Source organism: Idiotropiscis lumnitzeri, chromosome 6 (genome assembly GCF_059441095.1).
Source record: "Idiotropiscis lumnitzeri isolate Australia: NSW breed Sydney's pygmy pipehorse chromosome 6, RoL_Ilum_1.0, whole genome shotgun sequence".
Classification (NCBI taxonomy): Eukaryota; Metazoa; Chordata; class Actinopteri; order Syngnathiformes; family Syngnathidae; genus Idiotropiscis; species Idiotropiscis lumnitzeri.
This window is the reverse complement of record NC_142396.1, coordinates 5742725-5763589: the sequence shown is the minus strand read 5'-3', so window position 1 is coordinate 5763589 and position 20865 is coordinate 5742725. Positions and strand designations below refer to the sequence as shown.

General features: G+C 40.1%; 3 protein-coding genes across 5 annotated transcripts; 2 read left to right on the top strand and 1 right to left on the bottom strand.

Annotated features, from left to right (window-relative positions):
• Nucleotides 1–44: 44 nt before the first annotated feature.
• On the bottom strand, nt 45–8631 carry neto2b (neuropilin (NRP) and tolloid (TLL)-like 2b). Of its 2 annotated transcripts, none has more exons than XM_088298415.1 (12): nt 8027–8631; nt 6244–6300; nt 5767–5925; nt 5102–5350; nt 4306–4353; nt 4111–4238; nt 3744–3845; nt 3361–3487; nt 2921–3034; nt 1310–1440; nt 1124–1216; nt 45–634 (listed from the first exon to the last, which is right to left on the bottom strand). In XM_088298415.1, the coding sequence occupies exons 1-12, from the start codon at nt 8034–8036 to the stop codon at nt 191–193; spliced, it is 1662 nt and encodes a 553-aa protein (XP_088154541.1). In that variant the 5' UTR covers nt 8037–8631; the 3' UTR covers nt 45–190. The 2 variants fall into 2 exon arrangements, with proteins under 2 accessions (XP_088154541.1, XP_088154542.1); XM_088298416.1 differs by having other exon boundaries at nt 8031–8631.
• A 5415-nt stretch (nt 8632–14046) lies between these two features.
• Nucleotides 14047–15534, top strand: LOC148334803 (uncharacterized). 2 transcript variants are annotated; one of them, XM_088298426.1, is made up of 3 exons: nt 14047–14243; nt 14386–14479; nt 15142–15534. In XM_088298426.1, the coding sequence occupies exons 1-3, from the start codon at nt 14140–14142 to the stop codon at nt 15421–15423; spliced, it is 480 nt and encodes a 159-aa protein (XP_088154552.1). In that variant the 5' UTR covers nt 14047–14139; the 3' UTR covers nt 15424–15534. The 2 variants fall into 2 exon arrangements, with proteins under 2 accessions (XP_088154552.1, XP_088154550.1); XM_088298424.1 differs by having other exon boundaries at nt 14047–14302.
• A 1088-nt stretch (nt 15535–16622) lies between these two features.
• Nucleotides 16623–20743, top strand: LOC148334802 (uncharacterized). Its single transcript, XM_088298421.1, has 2 exons — nt 16623–16828; nt 19632–20743. Exon 2 carries the CDS (start codon nt 19639–19641, stop codon nt 20224–20226), a length of 588 nt encoding a protein of 195 aa, XP_088154547.1. The 5' UTR covers nt 16623–16828; nt 19632–19638; the 3' UTR covers nt 20227–20743.
• The last annotated feature ends 122 nt before the right edge of the window (nt 20744–20865 follow it).

Genomic DNA, 20865 nt, shown 5'->3' with positions numbered 1-20865 from the left:
GATCAGACTAGATGACGTCACATATAAACAGTTGACCATTGATCTGCAATCAGAATGATTTTAATCGGAATGACCAAAACAAGTCTGTATGTAAACCTGGCTAATTAAATTAATGCAAACTTAACACACAGAAGCAAAACAGTGAAGGCTGATACATTGTAGTGTTACAGTTCTAGTGCGTTAAGTTCTATTAAAAGTCCATGGATAAAGATCTTTGCTGGGCCATCTCGTAGCGACCTCTTCTATTGGCAGCCCTGTGTACGTAGACGTCATAGCCGGCGCCGTCCCCCACCCCGTGTTCATCTTCGTGGTCCTCCACAACTCGATGGTGTTGTTCCGCCAGGCTGTACTGCATGCGGAGGCCGGCGGTGGCTTTGACGCTAGGCCAGCTTTTCTTGCGCAGGGTGCTGGCGGAGTCATGCAGGGGAGGCGGAGCCCTCTGGACGTCACCTCGGATCGAGGTGAGCTCCGAAGAGCCGCGGGCCGCCCCTTGAGAGCCTTTGATGGAGTTAAGTGAGGCCTGAGAACCACAGTGGTGCTCATGAACGCAGCGCGAGCCTGAAGAAGATGACCTCCTCAAGGCCTGCAGAGACTGAAGCTCCTCTGAAAGATCTCCCAGGTCTCCCGAGAGCTTCTATTAAATAAACACCACTCACATGTCAGCATTTTTTTTTTATTTCACTTTTTTAATGCCAATCCACTAAACAGTGGTGCCTTTTAGGGATGTCTGAAATGTTAAAGGTTTGAGTGCATTTGAATTCTCTCATGGCAAACAATACATTGACATACTTTTGCTACTTAAAACCCCAACATTGATACTAGTTTTATTAGCCCATCTATTGTGTTTTGCGTTGTGTGTTATCATTAAGCTGGTAGAATTTCAGGAGTTATACGGTTTGGTTAGATACTCATCGTGTCATTCTCTTTGTTTTATGTTCAGAATTTAGCTAGGAATGACAGCAAACATCTTAAAGCAAACGTTTGGCCTCTGTCTGAAGAATTGTTCACTATCCGTCAAACTTCAGGTGTTATGAAGTTCAAGTATCGATCATGGAATGCGAATTGCTTAATTCTCCCTTAAAAATGAGTGTAATAATCCCCGTCTTGAGTTTAGCACACTAACCTTTTCTTTGAGGGTCAAGAGTTCATAGTGAGGAGGCTCCAATGGTGAGTGGTAGTCCCCACGCTGGAACAAGTTATTATTGCGTACCAACACCTAAAACGTAAGACACACAGTCAGTATTTATACATGAGGACACCAATGTAAATATACATCATTCAGCATTTGAAAATGAGCTCATGCGATCACCTTCTTGCGCGGCTGCTTAATCTGTACCAAGATGGAGACTACGAGGAGCAGCATGACTATACCGGTGGACACACAGATCACCGTGCTGTGAGTTCTCGTCATGTGCTGGAAGATTCCTTTCTGTTTCTTCTCTGTGTGACAAAAGAAAGGGATGCTCCATTACACTCAATGGACACTTCATTAAGTCTATCAATACAATGGAATAAGAAGCTGGACTGACAGTGCAGTGAAAAAGTAACTGCCTTCTTAAATTCTGGGCTGAAAGGACAGAGTTCCAAGAAAAAAAATCACTGCTTATCAAAAAAACCCACAAAGTCTCATTTTACAATTTACCTACTTTCTTTGAACCACTTTGAAAAATTCGTTTTCATGCCTGCATAATCTTTCTTCCTCTTTCTTTTTCGGTTTTGTGCCGCTGAGCACTTTCTATTTTGCATCATCAGACGTTTGAATTGTAAACACTCGCAGCTCGCGTATTCGAGTGCGCGCGCACTGGTCTCTGTCTGTGTCTGCGTGTGCGCGCGGCGCGCAGGAGGGGGGGGGGCGCCGGTGGCAGTTACGGAGCAGAGGGGGGCCTATGAGTGACTTGCCTCTATTAGTATTCGCGATTAGAGCAAACCATACCCGCGAACAAACAGCTGTTTAATACATAAAATGGCCACTCTAAAATTATTTTCCTCCCATCGCTTTGGCGCCCCCTCGAGTGTGGCGCCCCTCTGCCGCATACATACTTTTTGCGCCACTGTGTATGAGTCTCGTTACTGTCATACGTGTAACTCAGCATTTCACTGCGTAAAATAATAAAATAAAATTAAACAGAAAAGCATTGCAAAAAGCAAAAATAAAAAAAATGTGGTGGAAACAATCACGGATAAAGAAAAAAAAATACAAATTACGCAAAAAAAGGGAGAAAAAGTTCTTTTTATTTTTAGTTATAACTAAAGCAGAAAAAAATGTATGATTATTCAAAAATACAAATTACTCCTACTAGTATAATTAGTTTTAAAAAAAACAACAACTGAAAAAGCACATGATTAAGTATAACTTAATGTCTGCCAATTCATTTACTATGCAAAAATTAATGAATAAAAAGAGTGTGTCATGATCTGTTTTGGTTGATTTTGGTTTAAAATTTTGTTTCAGGTTTTTTCCTGGTGTTCCTTTGGGTGTCTTGTTAGTTTATCGTGTCCACCTGTGCTTGTCATCCCCGTCCACTGTGTCTGCCAATCAGCTCATTCAGCCACTTGTGTCTCGTCCAGGTGTTCGTCATTGTCTCGTCAGTTTGTTTGTATTTAGTGCCCTGCTTTCGTCAGTCTTTGTCAGGTCATTGTCAGTGTTGCCGGCTCAAGTCTTTGTTAGACGTCCTGGTCCGTGTTTTTGCACTCTAATATTTATTTGTTACTTTACTTAGCCTTGAATTTGAGGACTCTGTTTTTGAGTTTTCCACAGTACCTCTGCAAGTGTTTTTGTTCATAAATAATTTTGTTCAGTCCACCCTGCCCTCCTGCTTCCCTTTGTTTGGTCCTCCTCCACAACAAAACATGGCAGCAGGTTAGATGATCAAATGACTATAAGGATAATTTTTCAACAAATAAAAATCCAAAGGCTGACCTTTGCAGTTGCCTTCGTCCCAGGGAAAGACGCAGTTTTGTATACCGTTGCACACCAGAGAAGAGTTGATGCACATATTACTGTGACAGAAGAATGTGCTGCCTGCACATGGAGCTGCAACACAAATGCATATAGCACAATATTTTATTTATATATATTTATATATATATTTTATATATATATGTATATATAGATAGATAGAGAGAGAGAGAGAGAAACTGTGTTTTTATTTTAAGTGTTTGTTGACTAAGACTTAAACAGAATAAATAAACTTTATCCATCTCATGTTAGGTAATATTGCGCTTTTGCTGCTCACATTCTGCGTACTCCCCACATATAAATGGATAACTAGAATAACCACAGGTTGATGACGTGATGGTTTGAACCCAAACTTCCACGTCACAAAGCTCGCAAATCATGAGTAATAATCGTCAGCTCACGGTCAGCGAAAGAGGTGAACAACATCCGAAAGCGACTGAGTCGGCTGCTCTCGTCCGCCCACATCCTCACCACGCCAACGCCCGTGTCCAGCATGATGTCATTGGCCACAGTGCTGCAAAACTTGGCCTGCAACCAATATAGCAACATTTTTTTTTTTGCTTTAAAGAGAGAGAGACCAGGTTATAAACTCCCGCACATATACAAACTGACTGCAACAGAGTGACACGGTCATTTCCCATTTTTGGTTTCCTCAATCATTCTGCCTTACTTAGGTGACATGTAAGATTTTGTTTACACGTGGTGCAATCTGGATATTTGCCATTCAGAAATCCAGTGTTCTCCAAACGTCTGTACACTGGTTTAAACCAAGTCCGTGAATGACCTTGAGGTCTTCGATGGCGTTGCTTCCATCATAAACAGCCACAAAGTTCTTCTTGCACTCGTTGGAGTTCTCCATCTGGTACTCCAGGAATCTCAGGTAAATCTAAAACACCAAACGACAACAGGGAAGAGCTCAGGTTTGTGATTCATCATCGTCCACTTTAACAATCAGGAAAAGCATCTTATTAATATCAAAATGTTACCATCATAATAATTGCCTACTATGAGTGTGCCCACGAGGGCATTAGAAATGTCGCAATCCCTGATTAGCTACTGCAAATTAAATGAGACAGTTTAGCATACATGTCACAAAATTGTTTTGTTCGTTACTTTGTGAATTGCGAACCAAAACCGGTCAGTGGTTGCACCTTGTTGTTCGTCGGGGCGCGAATGGTCCAGATGCAGTCCACGGCCTGGTCAGGCTTGACCTTATACTCCTCCTCCACTTGGCTGGATCGGATCAGGCCGTCAGCCCCGGCCAGCTCGAACTGACAATCTAGAGGAGGAAGATCGATGAGTCTCATCGTTTTGTTTTAATGTAACGATAAGTATTGAAAAGGTACCTGGGATGGGGTTTAGCAGGCCCCCGATATGCAGATAGAACTCCGGATCTTTGGATGGAAAAAAGAGAACACATTTGAGTTTTCGCAGATTGGCAGTGTGATCTGTGGTGAGAATAGGCAGCATATGGTAGAGAGCTAGAGAGGATTATCTATGTTCAGTTAATGACTGGGGAGGGATAACAAAAATAGTGGGAAAAGTATCCTCTTATGCAGGGGAGGTCAAACTTTTTGATTGGCCGACCACAATGGGTTCTAAAATTTGACAGAGGGGCCGGACCAGGAACAGGTGGATGGAGTGTTTTGGTAAGCTCACCTCACCGGAGAAAAAAAAATACATTTAATTTGAAATGAAAATGGGCAAAAGCATTTCAACAATATATCTGTCTTTGACACGCCACAGCATTTAGAAAATAAAACATTAACAAGGTTTATTCATTGAATTTTTTTCAAGTTCGGCAGACCGGATTAAAACGTTTAACAGGCCGCATGTGGCCCCCGGGCCGGAGTTTGCCCACGCCTGCATTAATGCATCAAGCCTCGACTACATTCTTGAAGGGATGCTGTTTTTTTTTTCAGTAGAAGGATGCTAGAATCAGAAAGGAAAATCAAAGGTGGAAGTGGTGAGGGGAGACTTCCAGATACGTAACTGGAGTTAGGACAGAAAAGGCAAAGATAAAGAAGGATAATCAGAATAATCAACTAGACTAAATGATTTGTATTTGTTGGGAACTGTGAAAGAATAAAGAGAGAATCATAAATGTTTTTGAGTATAAGACGACGGAAATAAAGTGATCACCTGCCGTGAAGCTGTAGCGGACGGAGAAACCGATCCCCTCCAGTTCTTCGTCACTATAAAAGCGGATCCACATGAAGCGTCCACTGGAGAGAACCAGGCCGGGGCAGGTGGCGCCGCAGAAGCGATTGATGAGCGGCGAGAAACTGAAGGGGCCGTCGCGCACCTCGATGTGATCGAAACGACACTCGAAGGACGCCTCGATGTAGAAGGATTTGTTGAACTGCAGCTCGATCCTCTGCCGGGGGAGCGCTGGTGGAAGAGTGAGTCGCACGGATCATTATTTGAGTTCAGAATTAACCAATCAGATTCCAACTCATGTTAACAGACCCAGCACCATTTGAAGTGCCTCTCATTAGGATTTTATAAAGTTCTAGTAGCCTTTCCCTGACATTAGTGTCCTCAAATTTTACATCAGGATGTTTCAATTCAATTAATTGCAAGTTTGTTTTTGTTTGTCTGTTTTTTTTTGTTTGTTTTTGTTGGGGCGGCGGTGGTGCCAACTTTTTTAAAAAAAATAAAAATTTTAAATTCACCTATTCACTCGTATTTGGGATGAAACTTCTGTTAATTTAGCATCAGTTTTAACCGATTGTCTTTGACACATTTGCTTGTGCACATGAAATTCTGTTGCATTTGTTTTTTTTAGTCTAATCCTGTATATTTACCTTCTAACACATACAGGCACTCCTTGTTGGGAGGGTAGGTGTTGGGGTAGTTTGGGGAGCTAAAGCTGCCGCCGTCTGCGTTCCGTATCCAGTTCCCGCAGTGCCGAGAACGTGGTGGCCTCGGAGTCGGTTTGAGCCCTTTGGATGCGGCGCCACCGTCTGCACAACAACACGGAGCACACAAAGCCCGGACAGAACTACAGTTTTGTGACTCAAAATCTAGTTCCTGGAATTTATCTCACACGGTTTCCGTACGTCGACAACTACAGTGTCCAACAACAACCTTGCCGTTTCAATACTTTTGGACATTTCTATTATTTTATAAAGGGGCCTACAGCATCTCACTGAAAATGGGAAATGTTCTTTCACTCGTATAGCGCTTTTCCACTCATTACAATAGATCTAAAAAGACAAATCATGGGACGTGTATGATAGTGTGCATCTCTTTTGAAAAATGTAAGCAGTTTGCTATCTTACCTGCAGTCTTTTGAGCCCGAGCAAATCCCTCCTCAATGAAAAGGAGAAGCATCCAGACTGTAAAAGAAGGGCACAGACAGCGCGTGAGGACAGGCCGGGAATAAAGGAAAGCCAGACAGCACTTAGCTGGATTTGTGTGTCTCCACTTGTTGTCATTGGCTCTGAATGTATATAACAGGCCGGGATCCAGCAGGAGGAATAAACACGCAACACTTGTGCCATCTGCTTGCTCAAGCCTCACCCTGTTTCCTTTTTTTCCCCCCTTATTATCCATCCACCCATTTTTCTATAGCGCTTATCCTCATTGTAGGCATGGGTAAGATGAAGCGTAGTCCAGCTGAGTTTGGGCCAGAGGTGGGGTACTCCCTGAACTGATCGCTTATCAATCGCAGTGGACTTCTTTGGACAATTTAGAGTCATCAATGGAACGAACAGGCATTTTTTGGAAAAATGTGAAAGGAAGCCGGCGTAAAATGCAAACTCAACAAAGGAAGGCCAGGGCCGAGATTCAAACTCAGGACCTTAGAACTGTGAGGCAGTGTGCGAAGCTCTTTTCTACTGCGCTAAATGATGTCGCTGTTGTTGTGTACTCGTATGACGAGTCGTCAAATTCCGTGGTTGTACTGTACTCCTTATGGAGAGATGTCAAACTTAGCTGATGTTGTTGCCTCAATCTCGTTGTCCACTCAGTATAATGACAATAAAGGGAATTCAGATTCTGTATTGCACTTGTTGTACATCAATTCATTTACTGTAACTTGGCTGTTGTACTCAGTCTTAAACGGAAAGTCCCCCCCAAAAAGATTCTAGTCAAAACATGACATTCTGATCAATGTTGTTAGCGAAATATGAGATAAACAGTAAAAGCCATCTCAAGGAGCGGCCATTTTGTCACTTCTGTCGAGTGAAAATCAAATCACAGCACACGGCTCAGGTAATGGCAAATAAGTGAAGGCCCATGGAACATCTTATTGCACCACATTTTTCTGGGTTGACCTTCCCCTTAAGAACAACTCTCAAGTTGCAATGTTGCATGCCTCCTTAGATGAGCCTCATGCGCAAAGACAGCAAAAAACATCAAAAGGGCCAAGCAATCACACTCTGTTCCACATTTGTGTCCATTACGTAAAAATCTGACCCAAATAGAGCAAAGAGCCCGAGGGTGCTGAAATGTGCTGCGCCTTGCTGCCACAGAGCGTGCGTGATCTTGACCCACTGCAAGGCACAGGCACATCACAACTTTTCAAGAACATCACAATGATGCGCTCAGCGTTATTTAAACTCAAAGCAAGCGTTCTGAATCATGCCTCAGGGAAACCCAAAATATGGTGACACTTTTATGTGCACTTTTACTGTCGATTAAGAGTCAATAAAAGCGATGCATCGATGATGTTCCTCGTGATAGTTTGGTTGCAGTTTGCAGTTTTGTCGGAGTGGACGTCTTCCCGCATTTTTTAATTAATTTATTATTATTATTATTAATATTTGATTCGTCCTGATACCAAAAGTTGAATTCCTCTTATTTTTGCAGTAGTCTCCTAATATTATACAGAGCTGCATATTGCACAACAAACCACAATAACATGAACAAGAACGTCTTCTTTAGTTTTTTTAACAAGTGACAATTTTTTTTGTCTTATTTAAAAAAAAAAAAGGCAAACACTGTAATGTAACACTTTAGCGTGAGCTCAAGACGTACAACACTACTATTCAATTAACTAGATACTGCTCTATTCGAGTTGTACCAAAAAATATTTATATGTATATAATGAATGTTACTCACCTACATTCATTGTCTCTGCTGGGAGTTTTGTTGGCTTTTATGTGAAAACTCGAGCGACAATCGACATGTTTAAGTTAATGTCGATGTGAAGACTAGTTTCCCTCCAAATAATCTCCCACTCCAGCAGATGTGCTCCCTGCTGGGGACAACTGAAGCTCACACATCAGACAAGTCAAGCGATTGAATCAGCGCATCGGTGAAGAGATGAAGTGCAAGAGGAGGGAAAGGAGGAGGAGGAGGAGGATGCCACAAGAAAGGTTTAAGACTAGACCGAACTGGAGCTTGAGGGAGAGAGAGATCATCACGCACGTGCAACAAGACGGTCGTCCCTCATTTATTAAACCTTTTGTCCATATTTTTAAAAAACAGGCACCGGGGTACATCCTGGTGGCAGTGAGGAACAGACAACAGTTTTTCACATCGAGCAGTATGTGCCATCATTGCAAGATGTAGTAGACGTCACTTTGAGATGCATCAATTTAAAAGCGACGCGATGTGAGCCGGATGACATTTGAAAAGTCGCGACAAAGTGTGTTGGACTTGTCGATAGTTTCTACGAACGCCAGCTGTGACACTGCAGCTGCCACCGTGAGCGATCCGCTCTTGACGTGAGCGAAAGCAGACAAAGTTCAAAAAAGGAGTAAGCCAAGAGGCATTAAGAACAAGTGCCGTCGCCACGGCAACCCCCTCCCAATGGTGTCTTGCCTGCTGGGTGTGATGTAATCAGGTGCCTAGAAAGCAGACGCTGATGAACTCAGGGATCAAAAGTGAGACAAAATCCTGCTTCCTCCAGCTCTTCCTGTGTGGATGCCGGAAATGTGGTGCATTGCTTGAAGCCCCCTGTGTGAGCCAACGCAACAGCAGGAAAGCATGAGGAATACCGCGTTATACAGTCCTGTAGTGACAACGCGTATGCTTTTTAAGGTGTCAAAATCAAGGTGAGAGGACCAGATCCTGCCCAGCACATCACACATTTTTTAGGCCCACGAGAGCAATTAAAGTGTCTAAACCAGGTGTGGGCAAACTACGGCCCGGGGGCCACATGCGGCCCCGTTAAACGTTTTAATCCGGCCCACCGAACTTGAAGCAAATTAAATAACTAAACCTTCTTAATGTTTTATTTTATAAATGCTATGGTTTTTCAAAGACATTTATATTGTTGTAATGCTTTTGTACAGCTTCATTTAAAATTAAATGTATTTTTTTCTCAGATGAACACTCCATCCATCTGCTCCTGGTCCGGCCCCTCTGTCAAAATTTAGAACCCATTGTGGCCCACCAATCAAAAGGTTTGCCCACCCCTGGTCTATGCCATATTTCTTGCCCTACACTATCAGAAGCACTACCTGGCAACTTAAATTCAAATATTTGTTCCATAAAACTGTACAAATATATTACCCATAATCTATCTATTCTCTTCTACTAGCCGGTCACCAAGAGTGGGCCATAGGGGGGCGCGTCTGCCCACCATGATTGTTGTGCACCCCTCATTTGAGGCAGGGATTTCTAAAAAAAAAAAAAATATATACTTTTTAGTAACAATTATCTACTTCCAAACTCCTTTGTTAGTCAGGCTTGGTTTTTTTTCAGATTTAAGGGATGACAACACAGCATAATAGCAGGAGATTACAGTAATTCATTTGATTAAGATCTTATAATGCGGTTAAGTATATAATGTGCAAATTGTTATCATTATCTGATTTAGTCTGTGTGGATTACTTTTAACGGGGTTGAGTCACAACTCGCAGCAGTTTTTGTCTGGTATCTTGTACTCTTATACTTTTATATAAAAGTACATCGTGTGAGCGTTTGCGCCGCTATGCTGCCGAACTAAAACACAACAGACTGTCTAAATGGCTTCTGAGGGAAAGTCATTAGCACGCCATCATCATCGGGAGCAGCAGGAAATCCCTGCAGCTTTGGGTTCTTGTTCATGATGAGATCCTTCCACACACCCGGAACATTTCTGCACTTTGACTTGCTTTTATTACGATGATTTGATTAGATGTCTGATTTTGAAACAGCGACTGTTTTAATGTATTAAATCAGTGCTAGAGGTGTTTTAAGGAGGAGTATTATATAAACTGATGAATTATATTATGTTACAGAACAAAATTGGAATATTTGAAAACTAAAAAAGAAAAATCACTGAGTTGAATGTTTGATACAAAGAAAAATGATTTTACAGGAATGTAGTTATAATATTATGACGATAAAGTTGTAATTGAAAAAGTTGCAATTTGGAGACAAAATTTGTAGCTCAAGGTCAACGTTAAAATTGCAAAGTAATGAGAATAAAGTCCAAACAAATGAAGCTGCAGTCTGAAAAGAATAAAGCCATAATGAGAAGATGAAAAAAGTTGTGATATTGCAAGAATGGTGGCAAAATATTAAAATTAGGAAATACTGATGTAATATTACTAAAGTTATCATTTCAATATGTCTTTTCTTGATTTTATCCAGGTAAAATTAACTACGACTAGTAAGGATTTATTTTCTTAAAAATGATTTTCAAAGCGCTCCTGATATCAATACATTTTTCTCTGAATATTACAAGTTAATTCTCGTGAAATAATTTTTAAAAAATCTCAGAAAATGTTTATTTATTTTTTTATTTGTATTGTTGTTTTTCTTTTTAGTGTAGCCCCAATAGTGCTTTGCCGTCACTAGATGTTTACTTCCACTTTTATTTCTTAATAATCCCCATGATTTCTCACATAAGCGTCATCTTAACCCGTCCTGAGAATCACCAACACAAACAATCCTGCATAGATTTTGACATGCAACACAGCTAAACTCCATTCGTAATCTCTCTGGCTGCAATAACTACTCATCATAAATATGTGTGTGTCACTTTCAGTCTTTCAAAAAACAGTTCAATCTTCATATTTAGAGGTTGTTTTTTTGGGAATTCAATCCCACCAAAAACATTTACTTTGCAATCACTTGTGTTTACCGTAGACAAGACAATGTTAATTGTTGTCTTGACGCTGAGTGGAACACTTGAAAGGGAGTCCACTTCTTCTTTTCTAGTCATGAGACTTTCATTTGGTGTTTTTGAATGTTGCGTTGAGCAAATCATCAAATCTCTTGTCCTTAAGGACTTCAACCACAAACCGAGACACCCCGTTTAATTTAAAGCACGCTGAAATTCCTAAATCTGCGTGCTGAGCGCCATATGGCCAATCACCAGCGTTTGTGGGCCAGATGGCCAATGGTGGAGACCCGTAATCAAAAGTGGAGTTAAGCCCCAGAAGACGAACGGAAAGATTAGTCTGCTAGCCACCAGTTGGGGGGAAGCCACAGGAAAGTGACTCTTCTCTTTTTTTTTTTTTCTTTACCTTTTGACCTGCAGGTTGTTCGGTTCAACTCAGGTCACTAAACAATATATGTCAATACACAACTCTGTGACCACGCACATAACCCAATTTACAATTAAAATGCCAAGAATCCATATTGCAGCGTCACCAAAAACATTTTGTGATGTTCGTAATTAAGAAAAATGGCGCTGTAATGAAATTGCTGCGGTTTTTTTTCTTTGCCAAACATGCTAGCTCGTGCTAATCTCTGCTAACACTGCAGCTCTGCTTGGCCTCCTTCAAAATTATCCATCTTATCCCAGCCGACCTGCCAAATTACCCCTGTGCCTGGGCAGGATTATGTCAATTAGCCCCACTGTTACATCACAATTCATCAAATTCATAACAGCTTGTGTACGGACACATTTGGAGAAATAGGCAGCTCACAAAAGATTTTTTGGGTTGTGGAATTCAGCCCTTTGGTAGGTCCACAGTTCAATTTTGTACTGTACATTTACTCTATTAAAATTCTCAGAGGAAAATGTTCACTGAATATGTTTACTGGGACCAAGTATAGTCTTTTTAGAGTAAAATGTACTCCATGAATTTTACTGTGTAGGCAGTCAAAATGAAGGCAAATATAAAAATATAATTATCATTAAGTATGATGAGAAAACATTTTTTACAGTCAACATTTTTTTATGATGTCCCCTGTAGGTCCTCAGACATCAACATATTCTTTATGCAATGGAAAACTGTAACCAAACATTTGACAGCAAGGAATCATGATGTCATGTCCGTAGATTTAGATTAAATTTTTTTTCCCGATCATGTTTGACCCACAAATTTGGAGTGGGGGAGCAAGCAGAAATCTTCTTAGATTGACAGCCTGTCAGCCTGATCTGTGCATGTGGCAGCAAGCCTGGAGAAGGATGAGCAACCGTGCAGCACTTTGCTTCGGGTTTCTTTCAGATTTTCACTTTTGTATTTCATCTTAACTAGTTTTTAGTATGAGGACAATGTGCCGATGCTAATTAGGTGAAGGATTATGTAGAATATGTTGACTTTTTCAGGTGTTTGGTGCCAAAAAGAGTTAATGGAGGGAAAAAATTTAGGTCAGTGTTGGAGCGCTCTTGTCAGATATACATTTACAAAAAAAAAACAAAAAACAAAAAAAAAACAGTTTAATATTTAAATTATGTCATGAGTAGTTTTCAATGAGAAGGACCCAGTATTTCGTTCCCCTTTTCCTTCTTCACTCTTTAATTTAGTCCAATATGCAAAGCTGCTCGTTGCAATCAAGTCCTAAGCACTTGTCGCGAGGGGCTTTAGCGGTGTAATTAAAAGGCCTCACTGACTGACTGAGCGCTTTGGAGCAAAAAGCCACAGTTTTTATTTTTTTTTATTTCACTTATTTTTATATTTTTATTGTATGTATATTGTATAGTTGGTCAGGCTCCCACAGAATGTCTAATATATATATATATATATATATATATATATATATATATGTATATATATATATGTACATGTATATATATATATATATATATATATATATATATATATATATATATATATATATGTATATGTATATATATGTATATATCTATCTATTTATCTATCTATATGTATATATATATAAATATATATATATATATATATATATGTGTGTGTGTGTGTATACTATACAAATGTAATCAATGTTTAACTCTGAGTTGTGATTCGGTTGTTTTTGGTTAAGCAAAAAAAAAAGTAAAATATGACAAATGTCCATGTGGAAGTAGAAACCTCCGTAAATATGCACAGAAAACAGCAACAGACGAACCAGGCGTGTGACGGTGTGTGCATTTGAGTGATGCAGACTTTGCTGTTCTAATTACACAATTACGGCGCCAAACAACATATATATGTATATCTGAAAACAGGGTAAAGTGTGAGGTAGAGGCCAGCGACACTGGAGATCGTTGTAAATCAGTTCTCATCCGCAAGGAGAAAATGACGTCTCGGGCTCACCCGTGGTCTCACACTGCCATCTACTCACCAAATCGAGTACTTCTGTCTGATACGCCAAAAGGTCAGGGGGAAATAGATTTTAAATAAAAAATCAGTTTCAAATGTCTTGACAAAAATTAGAAAACATAGTTATTATATATAGTGTGAAAAAAACAGGGAGGTAATGACTGCCCCAATATTCTCAATATGATATACACATCTTCTGAATTTTTAAGAAATCGCTTTAATTTGGACTATAACAGCAGTTTATTCTGTGATGAAAACATTGAAACAACTGAACACCTATTTAAAGACTGTAAATTTGTTAATACCTTCTGGGAAGATTGGTACGACTGGCCGTTCCCTAATTTGCCCAATCTTTCTGTTTTGTAAAAAGAATGCATGGTATTTCTGTGAAAGAATCATCACATGACCTCGTAATAAACACGCTTATCATTCTCTGAAAACATTTTTTTTCTAAAAATAGATGCACCAAATACGACATTAAATGTTTGTTTTACATATTAATGTATTCGATCTTTTGTATTGCTTTGTGACACTTCCTTGAGCCTTGGGTGTTACCTTTTCTGTCTTGTGTTAACAATGCACAATGCCGATGTTTTGTACATTTGAAGTGTTATCAGAAAAGAGAATTAAATGAATAAAAAGATATGGCGACCGGAAATGACGTTTGCAGATACGTCCGCATCCGCGTGAATCACTTCCTTTGTAGTCACTACAAAGTAGTAATGTGAGTTTGTTTTCCTTCCGCCTTTACCTTCGGACAAGAAGCCCGAAGCCCAAAGTTGGAAATAGCAAATGCTTCCGTATAAACAACAAAAGAGGAAAACGACGACAACAAAAACATGTGTGACCGACGCCGCGCTTTGCCGTCGTGGATGTCCAGAAAAAACGACGCCGAGGTGAAGGGAAAGCAAACCTTTCAGACCACAAGAATGAAGAAGAAGAAGAAATCCGCGCGGTAGCTCATGTCAGCGAATCAACTTTGATAATGCGTCAAAGTCGTTTCGAAATGTTATAATTGTTAATATTTGTTTTTTCTAGGGTTGTTCTTTATTGCATGAACGAAAAAGAGCTGGTAGAAGCGGCTGCGGCATCTCTTGGATGCTCCCAATGCACTCCCCTTTCCGACCAGAAGGTGACGCAGTTTCCTCTTTTTTTTGTTTTGTTTAGACCACTGTATTGAATTAGATTATTAAATAAAAGACGAATGATCAGTATGTTATTTTATGGGGGTAATTTTATTTATAATTAATTTAAAAAATGTTTGAATGAATGCAACAAGTAAAATAATTCGTCCTCATTTTTAATTGTATTTTTAATTAATTTTATCATAGTTAATTCATGTAGGTGTTATTCATAATTATTGACTGCAATCTAATTGTTAAACGTGGTCATATGCAATGATTTGTTTCTTTGTTATTTAGAATTAAATGACTCTTTTAATATGAATACGATCAATGAAATATAATGAAATACAATTTAATGCACACAATTTAAGGGAAAAAACATGGCTAAATAAATGTGATAGTGGCATCTGCCTCCGAGTATTCTCTGTTCAAATCTTGGCTTCAATCCTTTCAATCGGTCTTCCTTCCACAATGCTAAAACATCCGTTCGCTCCATTAGACTCCAAATTATTCTTAGGTCTGAATGTGAATGGTTGTCAGGTATGTGCCCTGTGAAGGGCTGGCAACCAGTCCAGAGTATACCCCACCAGTTCCAACATGTGAGCATTATTAACTCGGCTAAGACTGAATAATAATAAATTACAAAAGCATACCTGCCTCTCCACGACAGGTTCAATCCAAGCTGGAGGATGCTGCTGGAAAAAGTGTATTCTCAATAAAGAAGGCAGAGAAGCTGTTGGCTATAGAGGAGGGGGGTCCAGCATGCGATGATACCTATGTCTCAGAAACAGACTTGGATGTAGCTGACATGAAGACTGTGCCTTATGCTGGGAGCACCCATGAGGAGGAGGACACGACACGGCAAATGGAGAAGACAGAGAAGCAGCATTTGACTGAGAACCAAGGCGGTGATGACGCCATGCGCCTTGTGCGAGAAATCTTTTTCACTTGACAATGCACATACACACACTGTTAACTCATGGTTAAAAAAAACATTGGTTTTGAAAACAGCCAATGCTCCACGGCATTGAGTTTAATTTATTAAAATGCTTTTTTAAAAGTACGCCTGACTGTCTGTTGTCACTCTTATTTGAGATTATTGTACATCACGTTGTAGAAGCTAAGCATACTTGCTTTTAGCCACTTGTCACTCACATTCGCAGGATATATAAACTCTAAAACTGAAGAGAATTAAACCCCAAAATATTCCACAGAAATTTTCACTAGTTTAATGCTAACATATAGTGCAAAACGCCATAGATGGGTATCAACTAGCCAGTCCCACAGTGATCATGTTTGAATTTCCACATCTATTTTTGAGTCAATTTGCCCATTGAAATTGTGAGTTATTAAGTGTACTTTTAGTCTGACACTTAACACGTTCCAATTATACAATACAATGCAACTTTATTTATATAGTGCATTTCGCAACAGCTGGAGCTGTTTCACAAAGCGCTTTTGATATTATGATGATACAGGACACTCACTAATTCTAGCCATTTTCTCTTTTCTTGGTTCTGCCGTTTTGGTTAATATACATGTAACGGTTCACGTAATGGAGTTTGTCAACGTAATCGTTTACGTTTCGTGGGTTGTTGGCGTGTGGATGGCTGTAGGTGGCTATGATGGCAATACTGGCCTGGAAATACACCAGCTGTTTGGGAAAAATCACATTTTAACAAAATTCCAGATGGCCACCACAAAGTTGCATCGAACTAAAGCTGCACTCTGCAGTATTTTTACCAAAAATATCTTTACGGTAGCCTTTTCATTTGACCATTTATGACTCACTCATGTTTTCAACAGCAGATTAACACTTCAGATGCTCACAATGGTAATGGGAAATTGGACTTGATTTCCTGGACTCTTTCTGCGGATGTAACGTCATGCGCGTTGTCATCATTGTCTCACAGAGTCTCAAACAGAAATTTGTTTAGTGGAGTTTACTGAGATTGGACCTGGTCTTGAAAAGCGTTTCACAAATGGCTTTCATTCGACTCCAAAGTTAAGAAGTGACGAAATTGTCATTTAGAACATGTATCGTGCACGCGAAGAAAGGAGCCAAATTCATTTTTCGGCTGCAGGTGGCAGTAGCGATTAGAAACTCAAAACGCTGCGTAGTGCAGCTTTAATTTTTTTTTTAAATGTATTGGTATTAGTGTCTATAAACCTGTATAAATACAAGCTTTCGACTGAACTTCAACAAGTCCACGGGAGCGCGCGCGCTAGCCTGAAGAGACTAGGCACGCGCGCTCCCGAGAGGAGACTTTTAGGACGGTGGGGGCGCGCGCGAGACCAGAGAGAAGGCGAGTGTCGGGGAAAATTCATCCATCGCCCGCCAGACAGCGTCCATTAAGGTGGGTTACACGCCTCTAAAAGATTTGTCTTCACAATTGAATTAGGGTGGATTAATATGCGATCATGATATGTGGAGTCATTTTTTGGTTAAAGTATGAAAAAGGGGGGCGGGGCAGAGTGCGGAACTCTGTTCGTGTCAGTGAACTACCTTTCTTAAAATTGTTTTCATTTATATTCTTAACGAAGATGTGTTATATAAATATTTAGTACACCTATCTAAAAGTGCGGTTCGTGGTCATTTGGTAGTTTGGAGTAAAACAGACACAACTGAGAGAACTCAGGTGCTGTTAGGGATTATAACTATTTGATCATTTGACCAGTATTGATTGTGAAAAATTGCATGCAGGATACTCACATACCATTTGATAGGGCTGAATTTCATTTTTATTTTTTTTTTTGCCAACTTATGATCAAAGTCATCAAAGGTCTGGTTTATCGGATGCCTATGAAGATAGTCAGGCGTAACCTGAGCATTTTCCCCCCTTCTGTTTGAAGTCAGCAAAATCCAGAGTAACTGATGCTTTTTACAAGATTATCCTGAGTGACCTTTGATGTTGTGTGTGTTAAAAGTAGTTTTTTTCTCCCCAACTACTCGGAAAACAGTCATAGCGGTAACAGTTTATCTATGATGAAACTGTTCAAAATTTAATTTACCATTGCAAATATTTAGGCCGAGTAGATGCTTAATTTGTCCTATTTTCCAATAAAACCTAGGTCATGCGACCTCTCAGAGGTCAGTCTTGGTACTACGTTTGGTTGAGGAGACCTGCCATTGTTGTAGATGGACATGTGTGATGTCCTGTGGTAGTCATCTGCAGTAAAACACACACGAAAAAGCAACAACACCCTTAACGATTTTTTTCCCATGTGTGGGGTCTCGCATATAAAAATCAGTTACGATGCTGAAAATTGGTACTGATGTACCTTTCTTGACAACAAAGAGAGGGTGATGAAACTCAAAGTCTCATTTCCTTTCTTAGCATACTTCCAATAATTATTGATTTTTGGATCAAAGGCAACATTTCCAATTACCAGATGATTGGCGTCTAACAAGGGAGTTGGCACGTGAACTGTAATGTGTGTGCTATGATAATACCTGAAACTGACCATAATGCAACATTTTTTTTTTTTAATTTGACTGAGAATTTTTGACAGCCAGAAACATTCACATAATTTTATTCGCATTAGTCACCACAAATCATTCTTGGGTTTAGGTAGAACAATTCCTTTATAAAAGGCATTGGATGGAAACTATGTTCCTTCACCGAATTTGTTGTCGTGGTTAATACTCCCTCATACTCAGGTTACTCCATGCTGAGATTGAGACTCTCTTGAGAGACTTGAGTCGATATTTTTTTGAGACTTGCAACCTGACTCGTCCACAAAAGACTCAAGATTCGACTCGGACTCTTCTTTTAGGACTTGTGAACAGTTCGAGTTTCTATGGTATGGCTTGCTCTCATTTTAATTTTTTTTTTTTATTCCTTGTCTCTGCTGTTCTGTTTTTGTTCCACTATTTAAATGTTGCCAAGATCAAAATCAATCATGATCCCAACAAAAATCAACTTTGGTGCAGTCATGCAGTACTTGTACTTGCCTACTTAAGAAAGTCAGCGGGAGTAACTCTTAAGTGGACCGGCGTGCTCTCTATTTGTCTTTGACTAAAAGCTGAGCTCTTAAATACCCTTTGTAGTTTTGTAGTAAAAAGTGATTTACCGTTAGTAAGCTTTGTTTAACCGCGGCGCACCAAGCATTTCAATATCAGGAACACTAGTGTTCTGGCACCTACTGCCCAGTACACTTTTTAAAAGCATTCTTTGTTGTTTCGCTACTCAAGTTTTTGCCCTCAAATTGTAATTATGTTGCAGATGCACTAATACCTGGCACTTGTTGCTAGGCAGAACTTGTGTCCTTCTTGTCACCCTACCGAATGGGCCAAACATGAAGAAGACGGGAGATTGTTGTCACATGTTCTAGAGAGCCTGTGCTTGCCAGAAAATGCTGCAACCCCAATTTTCTTCTTGTCTTTTCACCAACTTTGGTAATGTCACTGGTGTGCACTATTTTTTCCCCACTTGATGACGATCTTCCGTGGTAAATTGAATACCTTGGACATTCTTTTGAACAGCAAGATTCCTCTGATGCTGTGAGAGCTCTCTGCAAGCATGGCTTGGGCTGTAAGATCTGACAACAAAGATGACAGGAAAAGCCTACTAGAATATCTAAACTTTTTGGCATGAAATAGAAGCACTTAAAATGGTGGCGAGTGATGAGTCCTATTTAATATGCGTTTGAAGTGATTGGTTAGTTCTGATGATGGAAATGTTTTCAAATGATTTATCTTGAAATATTTTTTCAATATAAGAATATGGCGTTGAACAGGTGTGTAGATGCGACATCCATTGTAGGTGAATTAGTGAATAGGAATTAGGGCGGCATGATATTGTAAAAAACTCACATTGCGATTTTTGGGGAGGCTGCGATGTACATTGCGATATTGAAACTAGAAAAATTAGGAGGGTGGCGTGAGCAAGACGGTCTGTGTAGTCTCTACAACGTAGAGCATAGTAGAGTGTGCTGCTTTTTTGAAACAAACCAAAAGTTTCCGTGGTCTAAAAAAAAAAAAAAAGATGGAAACATTCCATGTCCTACGATGTGACTATTACACATCCGCAAATTGCAATCGCGATGTTCAACCGGCTTATTGTGCAGGCCTAATAGGAATGTCCCAAAAGAGTCAACATTGATCATATTACGTCATCCAGATGCATTTAACAAAGACGACATATCTCATGACTACAGGTTCACCATGGGAAACAAGATCATCCGGAAGCAGGATTCTTCACAGCAGGAACCAGCCGAGAATCATAAGACAACGGAGATGGGAGATTCTGACGTGACGCCGGCTCAGCAGACTGTGCTGGCAGAGAAGGTGGATGTGGTGTTAGGGCAAGACATGGCTCAGACGCCATGTCTGCCCAATGAAGAATGTGTGTTCGCTCCTAAACCAACGGCAGAGGCGATTGTCCAGGTGAATTTTGAGACAGCGCCAAGTGAAGAAAAGGACCCATCTTTGTCTTCTCCTTCGCTTGACCTGACCACGCCGTACCAAACACCCATGCCGGAGGAGAGGCTTGCAGACGTGGCAGCGGCTGAGGGATCTCCAGATGACGCAGAGGCTGCTGTGAGCTCCGCCTTGGATCCAGATACCACGTTAAAGGCAGGGGATGCTGGGAATTTGGAGCCAGGGACTGATGGGAAATCAGAGCAGGAGGAAAGCCTAAGTAAATGCTTGAAGGAGTTGTCGCTGACGGAAAACGAGCCGCACCTCATTGACGACACCCCACTAGACATGGGTGTGTCCACTGAGCTGATGAGTGGATCAGAAGAGCCGTAGTCCCTCGACAAGAATTCTCAAGGAAACACTGATTGGATTTGTCACAATAAAAGGTGAACGGCTTTATTTTTGTGTTTCTTTACAGATATTTACGCAGCAAGCAAGTGTGGGAACTAAAGTAAACCGCAAAGTGTATTTCCACAAATATTGGTAGATTTTTTTTGTTATATTATGAGAAGACACTTATTTAGCTACATCAGGGTTTATGAACTGAAAAATGTATTTCTTCTTGATATGAATGGTAGCATCTATAAACTGAGCTAATGGCTGCTCGTTTTTCTTTCCAAATGGGAGACGGGAGGCGTCTTTTTCATTGGGTTGTTCATTATTGCGAAGGTGTCTTAAAAGATTGGCTACTATTTGAGGAAATGTAGTAGTGGGACAAAATTGATTTTTCATTTCTGCAAAATTAAGCAAAAAACAATGGCCTTTATAGTAGTATGGTATGTGGATCATGAGTGTATTTTCCACAGTTACAAGCTGTTGATTTCATCTTTCAATAAACAAATGAATATTCTCTCCTATGTGTTGTTTGAAAAAATAGTCCATGATAAAAAAAAATAATAATTATTTGCGCCAAAAGCAAACATTTGCAAAGGCGATTGTGCTCCACTCTGGCAAATTGATCTCGTAACCTAA

Excerpts from the sequence above, each read along its gene's own strand:
- neto2b (XM_088298415.1), bottom strand. Across the intron at positions 5,351-5,766 it reads GTGCCTGTATGTGTTAGAAG|CGCTCCCCCGGCAGAGGATC; the intron begins GTAAATATACAG and ends CTCTTCCACCAG. Across the intron at positions 3,035-3,360 it reads GTTCACCTCTTTCGCTGACC|CTCCATGTGCAGGCAGCACA; the intron begins GTGAGCTGACGA and ends TTTGTGTTGCAG.
- LOC148334803 (XM_088298424.1), top strand. The coding sequence starts at position 14,187 with ATGTGTGACCGACGCCGCGCTTTGCCGTCGTGGATGTCCAGAAAAAAC. Across the intron at positions 14,303-14,385 it reads AAGAAGAAGAAATCCGCGCG|GGTTGTTCTTTATTGCATGA; the intron begins GTAGCTCATGTC and ends TGTTTTTTCTAG. Across the intron at positions 14,480-15,141 it reads CTCCCCTTTCCGACCAGAAG|GTTCAATCCAAGCTGGAGGA; the intron begins GTGACGCAGTTT and ends TCTCCACGACAG.
- LOC148334802 (XM_088298421.1), top strand. The coding sequence starts at position 19,639 with ATGGGAAACAAGATCATCCGGAAGCAGGATTCTTCACAGCAGGAACCA.